Raw genomic sequence first — 16,646 nt, forward strand, 5'->3', positions numbered from 1 at the left:
GTCTGAGGTCGGATTTGAACTCAGGTCCTCCTGACTTCAGGGCTAGTGCTCTATCCACTGCACCACCTAGCCGCCCCCAGACCTCCTTTAAAATGCAAATAATCAAAGATGGATTGTTACATTAAAGTTAGCTTGGAGTGAATTATTAATTAATTCACCTTTCTTCCTGAATGGAATGTCCAGGATAATAAAAAGGTAAGACAATGCCAGAGGAGAAGAGAGAAGGTTGGGGTGTGAAAAGGATGGAAAAACAAAAATAAACCTCATCTAGCCATGCCAGTAATCCCTGCTGTTGGAGGAGGCTAAACCTGTTGGATCTCTTGAATTCAGGAGTTTTGAATGAAGTAGAGCTAAAGCTGACCAAGTGATCCCATTAAGTTTGGTACCAATATGGTGAGCCTCTAGGAGTGGCTGCCTAAGCAGGAGCAAACCAATCCCAGTTGGGAAAAAAAAAAAAAAAGCAAGTAAAAGTTTCTGTATATATAGATGTCAGTGGCTGCTGCACTTCCAGCCTGGGTGACATAGGGAGACCCAGTTTAAAATAAAATAAAAATAAGGTAAACTTCATCCATTTCACAGAACTGTAGAAGTTTGAGGGAAGATACTAGGCCCTCAAAACATATGGCCCAAGAGCCACTTGCAGCCTGCCAAAGGATTTCAGGTGGCCCAAGAAAAACGTAGAGGACGTAAAAGAAAGTGAAGATGTAACAAGTGCTTTGTCCACGCCCCAATTAACTCGCCTTCCACTAGTCACTATTGTGCCCATCGTGTGACTTTACAGGTGGGTTGCCACTGCATACTCTCTCCTGTTTGTCACGTGATCCTCAGCAACCATCATCAGTCTGTCTCTAGTCTGAGAGAAGCAATTTCATGATAAAATCTTAAGTAACAAATGAAATTAATTGATACTAATTGAAATTCATTTTTATTAATATGATTTGCAAAATACTTTAATCATTAATTAAACCTTTACTTGGAATGTGAGCTGCTAAAAACCTATCTGTGACCCAAAAAAGTTGAGCCTATTTTAATTTTGTCCCCTACCTACTGCCAAGTTGTGCAGATCTGATCTATGCCGATCTAAAGATCAAACCCAGACGTTACTTTTCAAAAACGTAAAGTTAAAAAAAACTCAAAACAAATTCCTAACATCAAATGTTCTTTTAATGATTTAACTTTTTTTCATCGAATCTTACCACTTGCAAAAACCTTGGAGGTTATTTACATATTTAGTCTACCAGTATACCTTACTTCTAAATGTAGAGAGGAAAATAATGTTAAAGATTCAAGTTGGTCAAGATTTTGCTATACTGAGGTTTATTCCACAGAATTTCACAAAAGATATTACGGATTTTTTAATATAAGGTTGTGTTTGAAATTTATACCTCATCCAAAGTGAAACATCTCTATAAAGCATATATTAGGTTTTGTTTTGGAAGAATACTTTTGAAACATCAATACAATATTTTACTACAGTACACAGTACCTCTTCTTCTCTCTCTAGGGAATTCTTAGAAAAATCCATTGAATTGCTTGATTAAACTTATCAATTAAATTCTTACAAACACTATGAAATATTACTAATCATCTTCTTAACTATACTTAAAAAAAAACTGCACTTGGATTTTTAAAGCAAGATATCAATGCAAACAATGGAAATCATTCCAAGAGCTTCATATAGCATTAGCCACTATTTGGTTTTAGGGTATCTGCTTTTACATCAGTTTTCCTTAATTTTCACAGAAATGACAAATGTATTTTTAAAGAAGGTGGAACAAGATTCCCTATGTCCTCAATGTTTACAATCACAACTGAAGTGTTACCTGTAAGTAAGTTTTAATATATAACATAACTTAAACTCTATGATTCTTTTCAAACTCTCTGATTGGGTCAAGAAAGGAAACTGTGTGTCTAAACAAGCTAGATTACCCTTCTAGGAACTTTAAATAGCTGGATAAAATGTCAACAGTTTAATAATTCATAAATAGGGTCACACAGATAAGGGAGCCAGAAGAAAAAGAATCAAACCAGAGAGGGAACTAGCAATTCCGTTTGAACTTGAAGATAAGGGAAATGGAGAGGAATGTGTTCCATTCCCCCTTTCCTCCTTCCCCGAATGGCTATGTTGGAGAGACTGGACAAGTAGGAGAGAATGAATCCATTTGGGAGCAGAGAAAGTACACTGAGGACAGAGAGATGTGGAGAAATAGTCACCACCCAAGAGAGGAAGCAGCTTCAAGGAATATAACCCCCTAGTGGCAGAGAGAAGCACCAACTATGGGTTGAAAAAAGTAAATCTTAGGAGTTCAAATTAGTTATTAATCCCACCTCTATCCCATATACATATGCCTCACTATCAGTAAACTAAATTTGAGTCCACTCACTTGTTGAGTCCATGGATGTGTGTATTTGTGAAAATGTGCACCCTAAACTTTTAAGAGGAATGTTCTAACTATACCACCTTAATAAATGCTGTTGCTAACAAAGCTGATTAAGTTTACTGACTTGTTAACTGAAAGGGCTCTCTGGTAGGTGCTTGTGAACTAAGGTGATAGGAATTATACCCACAGCACAAGCAGTAAAAGCCACCCTTTTGTGACCCAACTTTTGAATGCAAGTAGGGGGAGTGGTCTCACAGGAGTGTTAAATATAAATGACTTTCCAATCAGAAGAATGAAGTTTAAATCCTAGCTCTGCTCCTTTTGGTTAAGTTATTTAACCTCTCTAAACTTGTTTTCTCACCTGTAAAATGAGGGGTGAAATATTTTTTTAAAATGAAAAATAAACCCCCCCCGCCAAGAAAAAAAAAGAGGGAAAGGACCCCCTATTCAATAAATTCTAGTAGCTCCCTAAGACCTCCAAGATCAAAGAATCATTTGCTTGTTGTTCAGAGCGTTTCACAGCCTAGCCCCTTTCCATCTTTGCAGTCTTCTTACACTTTGTGTGCTTGCCTGCCACCCCCCTCACCTACCATCATGTACTCTGCCATATAGTAACAATAGCCTCCTCATTTCATCTCTCCTTTTTGCTGACGGTCCTTCCTCATCTCCCTTTCCCGACTTCCTTCAAGTCCCAGCTAAAATCCTACATTCTAAAGGAAACTTTGCTCAATTTCTCTAAATTCTAGTACCTCTCTCCACTGGTTATTTCTTAATTCATCCTGCATGTAACTTATTTGTACATAATTGTTTATATGTTGTCTCCCTCTTTGGATTGTGAACTCTTTGAGGGCAGGGAATGTTTTTTGCCTTTATTTGTATCCCTAGTGCTTGGTGTGGTGCCTGGCACATAACAGGCTCTTTATAAATGCTTATTGACTAATATGTGCAAAAAAAAAGTATGCACTTCTTTTTGTGGTGTCAAAGAACTTAAACTAAGGGAGTACCCGTTAATTAGGCAGTGCTGAAGAAATTTTTTTTGATGAGATAATTGGAGTTAAGTGACTTGCCCAGGGTCATACAGCTAGTGATACCATGTGTCTAAGGCCAAATTTGAACTCAGGTCCTCCTGACTTTAGGGCCGGTGCTCTATCCACCGCACCACCTCCCTGCCCCTAGGAAATTAAGATATATGAATGTAATGGATGTACCATAGTATTGTGTATTATGGATACCTGTGTCGTGTCCCTTAATTAGACTGATCATGACTCTAAAGTTTACATACCCCCAAGACCTAGCACAAGGCCCTTTATACATAATAGGTGATTAATAAAAGATTACAATATTGAACTGTTATGCTTTTCTTCTTACTTGTCATTGGCCAAAGAATAGAAGCGCTTGTTCACACAGCCAATACACAAAAGGGTAACAGCATCCAAGTAAGAAAATATCTTCAGTAGGATCTCAGAGGGCATACTGAGGAAAAAGTAGAGAGGAAAAAAATGTAAGTTTTTATCTGCAAATTAGTTTTCTCTGCCAAAAAATTAAGAACAGTAATAGTTCCCACCAACTGTAAATGAATGCAAAATTCAAGGAGAGAGGGAGGCAGCAAACATTTATCAAGAGCCTACTACGTGCCAAACATTAGGCTGAAGGCTTTACAAATATGATCTCATTTGATCCTCACAATAACCTTGGGAGGTAGATGTTATTATTACCCTTATTTTATAGTTGATCAAACAGATAGAAGTTAAGTAATTTACCCAGGGTTACAGAGGCAGTAATGGACAGCTAGGTGGTGAAGAGGACAGAGCACTAGCCCTGGAGTAAGGAGGACCTGAGTTGAAATTTGGTCTCAAGCAGTTACTAGCTATGTGATCCTGGGCAAGTCACTTAACCTGTTTGCCTCAGTTTTTTCATCTCTAAATGAGCTGAAGAAAGAAATGGCAAATCATACCATTATCCTTGCCAAGCAAACCCCAAATGGGGTCATAGAGAATTGGACTCAACTATAACATACAGCTAGTGTCTAAGGTCAAATCTGAACTCAGGTCTTCCTGACTTCAAGCCCAGTGCTCTATCCACTATACCAACTAGCTGCTTTTAAGGTAATTTGTATCATTACCCTTTCTTGTTTTATTAGAAAGAAAAAATTCTTTCCTCATGAACTTTTCAATAATCCAATAAAGTGACCCAAAAGCATAACAAAAAAACTAGTTGTGTTTCTCACAAACGAAACTCCAACTTTTATTTCCAGGCCTTTGCAGAAACTCTCCCCATGTACTTCTTCCTTTCTTCTTCCTCTTAAAACCTCTCATTTCCTTCAAAGTTCAGCTCAAGTATCATCTTCCCCATGAGGCCTTTCCCAACTCCTCCCCCAGACATTTATATCTTCTCCCAAGAAAATCATCTTGTATTTAAACATTTATTTTGTACAAATGTATGTCTATACATGTTGTCTCCCCTAATTTACTACTTAAAGGCAAAGACAATTTCACTTTTTTCTTTTAATTCCCAGAATTTAGCACAGTGTCAAGCATACAGTAGGTTCTTCATAAATCTCCACTTACTGGGTTTGGCCCTTTTAATCAGTACAGTTTAGTAACTATATCTCAGAGGACTTCAGAGACTCTCACAAGAAGGTTACTATTGGTCTATATTAGGACTCATGGGATCATAAACTGGAAAACACATCCTTTACTAATATGAAGAAGAATATTTTTAAAGCCTACCAGAAAATGATTTAGTATTTCCCAATTTATTTGAAATCACACTAGTTACAATTAGAGATCACAGACTTACCATTTGACCATCCTTACCTTTCCCACATTCATCCATTTTTAATTCAGTCCTCCTCAAGAGTAACCACCAAATCTTTCAGATGACTTTCTTGGTACTTCAAGGTGAAATCAGGTTCCTACAAGGTTTTCTGAAGGGTTTAAGCATTCACTTGACTAAGGGAAATTGTTGGGCCTAATCCTCTCCCCAGGTCCCTTCCAGATAGATAGATCCTAGGATTCTATGAAACATTACAATTGTATGACAGCCTGTGGGGAGTTCCTGACATTGAGGGCCATAGAAACAGGTTCAGCAAACCTTAAACAGAAGGATAAGTACAAAGTGGAAAACACAAAACTACCAGATAATACAAACTCTGACCAACATAAAAGGATTACCCCAATCACACAACCACCTCCCTATGGTGATTCAAATGGAGAAAATGTGTTTTCCTAAACCTTAATTATGAAAAAATACTGATCAACTATCTTACAGGAATCTGCTAGTCTATGGTTTTGTTTTGCTTTTTTTTTTTTAAAGGATAGGCACAGAATATACAATTAATGCAGGATATGTTTTCACAAAACATCTGAGACAGAAAGAACCACAGAAGCCACTGACAGGGAATTTTCTCTTGTGAAAAGTATTACTTCTTTGTCTTAAGTTTCCAAAGAATGCTGCTGATTGGCCGTGTATTCTCAGGAGGCCTAGAAAGTTATAAAAATCTAAAATATAAAAATCTGTGCATTAGGAGATTGTTGCTGCAATCAGCTGCTGATTTCACAAGAAAAGGCGGGGGAATCAATCAAGATAGAAAAGTGGGACTTCTGGAGCAATATCTATTATGCAGCTGGCCGGGTTTGTTGTCAGGATAGGAAGATATTTACTCCCTGTTCCAGGGAAGAAGACAAGAAAAAGTAACCAAATACTTTTACAGTTGTAAAAGAAGTCCTTTTAGACAAAACCTCAGGAATGAGGTAACCATTTACATAAGACTGTAGGTGTCTCTTGTCCAAGGACAACAAATAATTAAAGCAGTGGATGATAGTAACCACTTTATAGTTATACCAACAACTTTATTTCTCCTTACTTTCCACTATTATGCCAACAGGTAGTTGGGGAATTTCTACAGTTAGTCGATACAGCTGTCATGATTGATTGTGGTTCCTATTTCCTCCCCACTCTCGTCCTACTCATAACTGCATTAGTACTATCATCTGTCCCAAAATTTTCAAAGGCTCTTTACTGACTATGGAGGAAAGTTAAAAATTCTTTTCCCTGGGATTCAAGACCCACAATAACCTAAAACCATGCTAAGTTGTTCCCCTCAAGATCTATACTCTAGCCAAAATGAACATACCACTATTCTTGGAACATATCCTATACTTTACTACCTTTATCCCTTTGCTCATTTTGTTTGCTAAGAATGACATGTAGGTGATCTGGGATGTCAAAGGTTAAGCCAATAAAGGACAAGGTCTGGCAAGCTCTGCCACCTAGATGCTCTGCCAAGTAACAGTCTGGTAGCAGGTTAGATACCTGTCATCCAAGAACCAACTTAGCTAAAAATTCACTGATGCCCATCACTAGGTTGAACAGTGTGATGGATTTTTCAACCACTACAACTCTCAGAGTTCCACATGAAAACCACATTTCCTTGAAGTACTGAAACATTTTTTTAATGTGCACTAGAATAAGGCCTCCTGTTTAATAACAAATAAAGGTAGAAAAGCATCTATATATTTTATTATTGTTGCTGACCTGTAATTTATTTCATTTCTACAGGAACTGGTAGTGAGGAAAATCCCTCTATCAATGTATATCAGCAACTGTTTGGCAATTTATATTACCAGAGGGTCATCTGGTGCCTTGATTTGCCCAGTCACATAACCAGTATGTGCCAGAGGCAGGACTTATATTGAGGTCTTCCTCAAGGTTCTAAGTACCTCCCACTGAGCCAAAATACTATTTACTTTGTACAGATTTATATGTGAGCATGTTGTTTTAACACCAATAAAACAGAAGCTCCTTGAAGTCAAGGACCATTTCGTTTTTGTTCTTGTAATCCCAGAACCTAGCACAGTGCTTGCCATATAGTAGACATCTAGCAATGTATCTGTTGACTGACAGATTGCTGACTCCAGAACCCACTCTATTCACTATATGTCAATTTACTCTCATCAGTGAGTTAACAACTATTATTGCTGTTATATTTATTTTCTTTTTTTTCGGCTAGGCAATGGGGTTAAGTGACTTGCTCAGTGTCACGCAGCTAGTAAATGTCATGTGCCTGAGGCTGGATTTGAACTCAGGTCCTCCTGAATCCAGGGCCGGTGCTCTATTCACCACGCCACTTAGCTGCCCCAATTATTGCTGTTATAGAATAAACCTTCTGTCTTAGCTTTTAAAAAAGATTCACTTTCCTTAGAAATTGTTTAAACTTTCATTAGATTGAGCCTTGATGACTAGAGAAAGTAAACTTCATTCTCTTCCTGCAAGAAACTTCAGGGACACTGAATGACAAGAAATACTTTCCATGACTGTAGGAAAGATATGTGTGTATTTATATACACAATATAAATATATCAACATATATGTATATATGCACCATATGTACATATACACATAAAATGCACATTTAACTTATCAATTATTTCAACAGAACTGTGATTTCAGCTTATTGACTGAGTTTATCCCAACCACACTTTCTTATTCTATGCAATTCTGGTCTACGTCCTTGCATGAATTCTGCATAAATGACATATCCAACACACATCTAGCCATCCCTTCCTCTAGGTCTTTTAAAATTCTATAGGTACCAGTGCAGCCCTGGCTATTCATCAGTGTTGTCCCTCAATCTCTGAAATTATTTTGTATGTTCCTATTTACATATGGTCTTCCCATTAGCAATATAAACTCTGTAAAGGCAGAGACTCAGTTTTGTTTTGGTTTTTTTTATCCTTAGTATTTAGCATGCTGCCTGAAACACAAACATTTGATAAACTGATTTGTTATACATTTCCTGGATGCTACTTATTATGCCATTTCTTGTACCTAAATCTTCACTGGTAACATGCTACAAGATTGCTTATGACCACAGTGTGTATGTCCATCACCATTTGGCTCACATACTATTCTGATGTTTTGGAATCTACGGTGTTCCATGTATTTAGCACTGACAAAAGAGTACAGTTAAAAAGATACGGCTTTGCATCAGGAAGTACCTTGAGATTAATGAAAACTGCTACAATATTTCTCATATGCAATTGTGCCCACTCGATTGTTATTCAATCTTTGTTCCTGTTCATTGTTCATTTACAGTCATTGTCTAACAGGGAAAGGAACAGACAGAATAAGCATTTATATAGTGTTACTACATGCCAGGCACTGTTCTCAGCATTTTACAAATCTTCTCTCATTTAATCAATTCTATCAAAGACAGATGTATTTGTAGACAAACACATAGGATTCCCTAACCAATTGCATATTATAACCAGAACAATTTAATTTTTTGTTGTTTTTTTCTCCCTTTGTGGATGGTTCAACTCAGTTGAATGGTTATAAATTTCAGTGAAGAGGCCCTATTGTATTGTGTGGCTTCAAACATTGTGGTGGCATTATTTTCAAACAACTGATACATTCTTCTCATTGGTACATATGATACATTGAGATATCATATAAATTAACCCTCAATACTTAATTGTGTCATCTATAGTACAAACTTCTTCTGTATGTAATTGGTCTGGACCAACAGCTCTTATCAACTTTATCCTCCTAAGTGTCATTTCCATTTCTCAAACAGTACATAAGTTTCAAATTCACCTGTGGTAATTCCACTGCTGTCTAAGTGACTACAGAAATGCTGACAAATCTGTTACATTTTCCATCTGTTTGTTCTCTCCCTCCAAGTTTAATCTGAAAATGTTCTTTGGATAGTGTGGCTTAGTTGGATCTAACACCAAACTTCCTGCAAATTTATTTCCCCTCCACTGTTCTTCATTATTTTGTGAGATGATATTCACAATCTTGCACTATTCTCCATAATATTTTGCAAATGACTTCAGACTACAAACTTGTTTTGCCTTTGGCTAAGATGTCTCTGCTTGGTAAAATAAGTATTTGCTCGCTGTAGTAGTTTGTGGGTTCTTTCAGTATCCTAAAGCAACTAGATGTCTTGCAGTAATATTGTAACTCAATTTTTCTAGTAGTATACGATCTCATTTGTTGACATATCAAAAGAACCAACAATTAATTAAACATTTATAGTTTTTATAATGAGTTCCTCTTAGTGCTCTCCTCTTCTCCCTTTTCTAACATTAGAAAAACAAAAAAGGCGTGAACAGGACTGATCATTTTTCTTCATTCTGACTTGCCAAGGCCAATTTCATTACCTAGTGAGTCTATTAATGATAAATATCGCCATACTTATGGAGGTACTGGTACTCAAACAGAGCGTTCTCATTTTAATACAAACTATAAGACCTTAAATTCCACTAGCATAGCCTTCAAGATTTCAGGATCACTTCAAAGAAGCACAGAAGTCTCTTTAGGAAATACTGAATACTTTTAATTTTCTTTTTATATATATCAATATAATTCAAAGAAGTTTGGAAGTTAATCTGAAACAAAGAAAACTCTTCAAAAAAGAAGTAAATAGAATTACTTAGTACCATCACTAAATAACTTTAAGTACAATTCAGTAGAAAATCCTTATATAACACATCTCATAAGACACAGATCATTAGCTTTATAAAAAAAGTTCTAATGTATTTACTTTTTCTGGGTAATTTAATAATTTTATTAATAAGGCCAGCATGTTTATTAATAAAAGGATGGTTATTTGGCCATCTCTCTTAGACCAAAGAACACTCATGGTGGTGGGTTCACAGTTTATATGCCCTTTGACAAGAAGGTGTTTCTGAAGGTGGCAATCAACTCTGATTAGCTAACAATTAAAGAGAGAATGAATATTACAATGAAAGGGTGAACAATATTACAATGAAGTCTTGGGTACATGACTTGGGTCACCCAGATCTTGGTCAAAGAGACTTATCAATTTCCATATCATCTATCTAACAAAAAGGACAATCAACACTTACCAGACCTGTCTGAGCAAACACAGTGAGCAAGAATGTACCCGGTTAGCCCAAACTTAGAATTTCTTTTACTTTCTTTGATTACATTTCAGCCATCCCGGCTGGGTAAATGTTTTGGAAAAAATTTTCCACATTGGTTGATTTCTGGATAAGGAAGTAGAAAAGGGGACAACCTTGATCCTGGTACAATAATTAATTATTAAATACAAGAGAGAGATAATCATTTCTCACTTACCCCCATTTGATTCTATTGAGAAACAAAGTCTCCTCAATAAATCACTAACTGATATTACAAACACTTTATCAAGGGTTCTTAACTATGGAGCTTGTAAGTGGAAACAATGTAAGTGGAAAGGAGAAAAACTGAAGGGGGCCATCCCCTTTGGTAAGCAGACCTTACAGATAAAAGTCGAAAAAGGTAGAAAAGTGAACAGTAAAATAAAAGTCTGGTCCCTTTGGGTCTTTGGAAACATCAGATGCAACTCTCTGGTTTGTGTGTGGTCTCAAAGCAGTTCTTCTCTGGTACAGGTCACTTGTAAAGATGTTCTTCTCCGCTACAAATTTCCTACAAAATTGGTCTTAACACAATTTTTATTGTAATCAGGTCAAATAATGAAAGTTAGCTCAAACTTTGTTTCTCTATTATTAGAAAATCAAATTTGGAACCTTTTTAGACCAGGGAATTTACATTTTTAGGTTAACTAACTGTCGTGTGTATATGTATATAAAAACATACATATACACATATATGTACAGATGTATATATAGACATAAATATATATATACGAAACTCAGATACAAACAGAAAATTAGAGCCCAATTTGTATACTTAGCATTACTCACTCCTCCATTAGGAAGATGAGATTCCACTAAAGAATTAATAACAGAACGCTTTTTATAAGATGAACTCTAATAAAAAATTAATTCATTTAAAAGTTACCAAATATTGCTCTATATTGAATCCTCTCTGATGTTCTGCTATGTGCATGGCAATGTTTTTTTTTCTTTTCTTATTTTGTATTTAAGTTTAAAATAAATTTTAAAACTAAAATAAAAAATAAATTACCAGATGAACTTCAGTTGTAACAAAAGGTTCTGGGATGGAATGCATAAATACAATGAATAATCAATTTCAAACAAGTAAGTTTGAGCATATCAAGTAAGTTATTTATAATAAAACATTTTCAACTTGTACCCACATTCAAAGGAATAACCCCTACTAAAAATGATCTCTTTTAAGTCATTTACATGATAGACCACAAGACATTCTTCTCTTGGGATAACTGTAACTGTGTGCTGCTACTCTTTTCCCTAACACAGAACTGAGCAGTTATGATATTAACTTCACTAAATAACAGAATTCTATCCTAGTTTCACAAATGTTTGCATCGTTCTTAATTATGCCCATCCCATTAAGTGAAATTAAATGACCTTAACTTACACAGTAATATACAACTAGTAACAGGTATCAAGGCTAAATACCTAATTAGTTATTTGGAATATAGAAAGGACTAAAATTCGGGACCAAATAGCTCAGATCTTATACCTGCATCTCACTACAGTAACTCAGATATAGTTCAGCATTAACCTAAAAACCTAAAAGGTAAAGATCTAATATTGTTTTCATACTGATCATGGTAATGTATTACAAGGGGGACTACTGACCACAAATCTAAAAGTAGCTTAGAACCAAAAAGAATAGAACAAAGAGAGATTCAGTTAGCACAGAAGTCAATAATGCAAACCAGAAAGTGACTACTACTTTTTTGTATTTTACCTAGTTGTCAAAACAGGCAGGAATGAGGAAGGAGAGAAGGAATCAAACATGAAATGCCATAATGGACAATAATTATACCAATCATGTGTCATTTCCAAATAAAGTTAAAAAAAGAAAGCCTTCACAAGACATTAATAAGTCTCCAAAGAGGCTGCTTCTAATTGCCTTCCATTAAGTTTCTATGAAGTTTATTCATTAAAGCAGGTAGGTGATACAGTGGATGGAGTGCTAGGCCTAGAGTCAGGAATCCCTGAATTTAAATCTAGTTTCAGATGCTTACTGTATGACCCTGGGAAAGTCACTTAACCTCTGCGTTCCTCAACTAACTCAACTGTAAAGTGACGATAATATCAGAATCTACTTCCTAGGGTTGCTGTAAGATCAAAGGAGTTAATATTTGTAAAGTGATTAACACAGTGCCTTGCACGTAGTAGGTGCTTTAAAAATGCTTTTTCCCTTCCCTCACCTTTCATTCAATACTTCATATCAACAATGTGTTACACTCTTAGGTTAATTATTTCATATGGTGGGGTAGAAGAGAAATGGAAGGAAAAGGTCACTGCATTTACAAAAGAAGTTTAAATAATATAGTAAGCAAAATCTGTTCTTCACCAAAAAAGGAAAACTTAAAAGTTCATATTTTTAAATACTTACAGAAAAACTGCCTATAGAAATGCCCTCCACTTCCTTCCTTAACATATATTATTATATAGCTATTCAAAAACCTATCACAAAAAATACTATCTCCTGAATTTCTCCAATGTTTAGGTTTAAGTACAAAATTGAAGTCCTTAGGTTTTCTTCTCTGGCATCCAATTATTTTTCAAATTCATATTGGAAAATTGTACACTGCTTCCTGACATCTCACAGAGTATTTTATCTGATCACAAAGAGGAAATCTCCTATAATCCTAAACTTGCTGTTGAAGCACAAGTTCTAAAGGGAAGATGATCTTCCAAACCATCTAACATCAGATAATTCAAGAGAATACTCTGCTTTCAAAGCAAAAAAATCTGCTCTCTCTCCCCCCACTTTCCGCTGGTCTCTACTCAGAAGACAGAATAAATGTTAAAGGCACTTTAACAACAGGAAAATTAAATTTACTTGCTACTTTTAAAGATTTAGTTTCAGAAAACTAGTCTAAATGATAATGATGACAGGCTGATGACTCACATCAACCCCTCTGTACTGTACATTCATCCTACACCCCTCTGTCTATTTTTAAAGAACTCAAAGCCAAAATAGCAATTTGATATATACAGTATCATACCCCCCCCCCAAATCTCCTTTCCTCCTAAAAGGAATGGCAATCAAAATGACAGACTACTTCTGTTACTTACCCTTCTATGTGCATAGAAAGTTTTGCGGATGACTTCGTACAATGTCTTTCACACATGGTAGACTGCTCTGAAGACTTAGGATTAAGCATGACATCTGATCCCTTACTGAAAATAATCAGGAAGAAATTAAAGTTATATAATTACCAATTGGAGACTGCAAATGCATCCAAAAATGAAAAGAAAAGGAAATAAATGAAAAGGCAATATATGAAGTATAGTAAAAAAAAAAATATTCCAATAGGACTAAGAATCCATGGCCCCAAAATTTACTATTGGGGTGACACTGGGACAAGTTAAATCACCTTTCTGAGCCCAAGTATCCTCATCTGCAAAATATCTGCCATGGGATTGACAGAAAACTCAAATAGGATGGTGTACTATACATTAAGATCTTAGTAATTATAAAGTACTATGTAAGCTCTTATAATATTAACTTGAAGGACTCAAACTAGAATGTCCCTCATATAACTATATTGTAGCTAAGAAGCCTATGAAATGTTGTCTTCTAAGATGAGTAAATAATAGAATAAAGTCTATTCTCACATTTCTGTTCTCATCTTGAGAGATGAACAACTGCTTATTCAGGGCTCTTAATACAACAAACGGATGATTTTTCTGTTTTTAAGATACCTTGGGGGAGAGGGGTTAAGCAATCCTTCTCACTTACTCATTTTAAAAAAACTGCCAGAGGACAACTAACAAACCTAGCAGTTTGATATCATCAAGGAAATTATGCTAGATTTGGAGAAAGATTGACCTAACATGACGTAACATAACATGGCATGATGCGAGTTCGGATATAAAATCCTTGAGGGCAGGGAATGATTTATTTTTCTATTTCCAGTATCTAGTATAGTCTCTGGTATATAGTCAGTCTTTTAAAAATACTTGCTGAATGGCTAATATGAAATAAGTTTTACTTGATTTCACAGGTATAATTGATATAATGCCTTCTCAAGGGGTGGGAGAGGGGCAGGAGGGAAAGAGAATTTGGAACTCAAAATTTTTTAAACCAATGTTAAAAATGTTTTATATGTAACTGGGAATACTTAATGAAATAAATGAAAATGTATTTTTAAAAATACTTGTTGATTGAATCGAGAGAAACCTGGGTTCAAATCCCTACTCTAACCCTATCTATGACACTACAGACAAGTGAATCACCTTTTTCATCTGTAAAATGCAAGTAATTATATAGGATTACTTTCCTATTTGGGGCTACTATGAAGAAAGCAATTGGTAAATCTTCAAGAGCTACCAAAATTGTTAACTATAAAAATAAAGCACCAAATTGGAAACATGTCAGTATGTTTTTATTCACCGTTGTCTACTAATCTCTGATGGACACTGACCAGTTCCAACTCTAGCTATAACAATTATATGATGGCAGAAGAATAAGTAATTATTTTAAAACTAACCAATATTTACCTGTATGTGATGAAAAATAAAACAGCAACCTTACTTTTTACCTACTTTTTCACTTTTAGGGAATCTCCCAGAAAAATACAAATCTAGACCTCTCTAATTCATATATAATTTTACCACATGGCCCCTGGAATTCACTAGAGTGAATTGAGAGTTATATAAATACATATTTTTACATAATTGTTGTTTCTCTTTTGTAAAAGAAACAGTGTACTTACGATAAAGAAAGAATAAAGGGCCTAAACAATAGTGAGTATTTCTAAAATGGAACTAAAATGAATGAAGTCATCCATGCATGATAGCATTCTCAAACACTTGTAAACTACACAAAAGAACAGAAAAGTTTAATAAGAACTAAATATTCCCACTCCTCTTTTAATAACATTTCAATTTAATGATATTTCACATATGAATTTCTTTTACAGTTTTTACAAAGCACCTTCCTCACAACAACCTCGTGAGGAAAGTATTACAGGTATCTACTCCCAATTCAAAATTACACAATGGAGACTTGCTCAAAGTCATCTGAAAAGTAAGTAGCAAAACTGGGACTCAAATCCAACTCCTTTTCAAATCCAATGATCTTTTTACACGTAGTTGAATTCTAGGGCTAAAAAAAAAAAAAAGCACAGATGATCTTGTCTAGCCCCTTCATTTAAAAAAAAATGGACCAAGAAAAATAATTTGCGAAAGATAAGTTAACTAGCTGCAAAGCCAGTACTAAAATCAGTGTCTCTTGATTCCTAGATTATTCCCAGCATATCATCCTTTCCTAACTGTTCAAGTACCTTTAAAAACAAGCATCTCCAACTGCACAACATTTATTAACCCTCTATTTCGAGAGCTAGCCAATTAACAATACGGCAGGTTCTGTACACCTTCTAAATGCGTGTGTCCATATAGCTAACAAGGCTAAGATGTTCATTTGATTCCTGGACACTATTAAAGCCTATTTGCTATCCAAAATGAAAATTTTAGTTGAAGGAAAAAGTAAGTCACTTATTGATTGAGTCCTAGTTCTCAAATTATCACTATACCAAAATGAACTACACCAAGTATGAAAAAAATTTTTTGATAATTTTTCTATATTTCTTCTCTATTTCAGAAATTTTAGGCATTATGAAATTTGTGGATTCCATAAGTACACCCTTTTTTTAAAACAGAGAATCATGCATTCCTTACTAATATCTAATTTTCCTGTTTTATCTTGAGAAGTTAACAATTGCCAATTGTTTGGACAATAATCAGTCAACAAAATGATTCTTAGTAAATGTCTTTCCTTTACCAATGAATCCACAAATTACGGATTATACTCAAGCTTCCTGCGCCTAACATAATAAAAGGCACTCTAATCATATCATGTTGTCACTAAGTTCACTCAATGTAAAAAGTAGCGAAAGGCTGAAGATATAAAAATCTTTCTGTTCTCCCCTATAAAGAGGGCACAAAAAAGTCTAATTTCAGTAACAGTGACAAACTAATTTAAAATTCACATTTCCTATTTGAGTGCCAGGGTATTTTTCTACTAAACAAGTTATTAGTGGCCTTCTCAACATGTTATTTGTCAAAGAGTTTGTGGTATTTGTAATTCCTGAGTTGATAACTGTGCTAAGAACTCAGAATAATTTTACTATCTGTGAACTAGAAAATATGGGTGCAACATAATACCCCATTATCCTGTGAAGATCTGTTGACCCAATGGGAAAGACAAGTCATTAGTATGCCAGTTAAAGACAAGACAGATATTACCTAAGAAGAGTACTCTAATTGTAATTTTACTTCAAAAGGCACTCAGATTCAAAGGCCACGTCTGCCAAGTGAGAGCTATCCTTTTCAGTGTGGAAAAAGTCTT

At 35.2% G+C, this 16,646-nt stretch overlaps 1 protein-coding gene across 3 annotated transcripts in view; it reads right to left on the bottom strand.

Annotated features, from left to right (window-relative positions):
* FBXO15 (F-box protein 15) overlaps nucleotides 1-16,646 on the bottom strand; it is an 88,205-nt gene that overhangs the window by 67,149 nt on the left and 4,410 nt on the right. For all 3 annotated transcript variants that reach the window (XM_027852438.1, XM_027852439.1, XM_027852440.1), the window contains exons 2-3: nucleotides 13,370-13,474; nucleotides 3,750-3,854 (exon numbers count right to left, since the gene is read on the bottom strand). In XM_027852438.1, coding sequence (XP_027708239.1) covers nucleotides 3,750-3,854; nucleotides 13,370-13,458 — 194 coding nt within the window. In that variant the 5' untranslated portion in view covers nucleotides 13,459-13,474. The remainder of the gene's footprint in view (nucleotides 1-3,749; nucleotides 3,855-13,369; nucleotides 13,475-16,646) is intronic.

This window comes from Vombatus ursinus, unplaced genomic scaffold, assembly GCF_900497805.2.
Source record: "Vombatus ursinus unplaced genomic scaffold, bare-nosed wombat genome assembly UNPS02009573.1, whole genome shotgun sequence".
NCBI lineage: Eukaryota > Metazoa > Chordata > Mammalia > Diprotodontia > Vombatidae > Vombatus > Vombatus ursinus.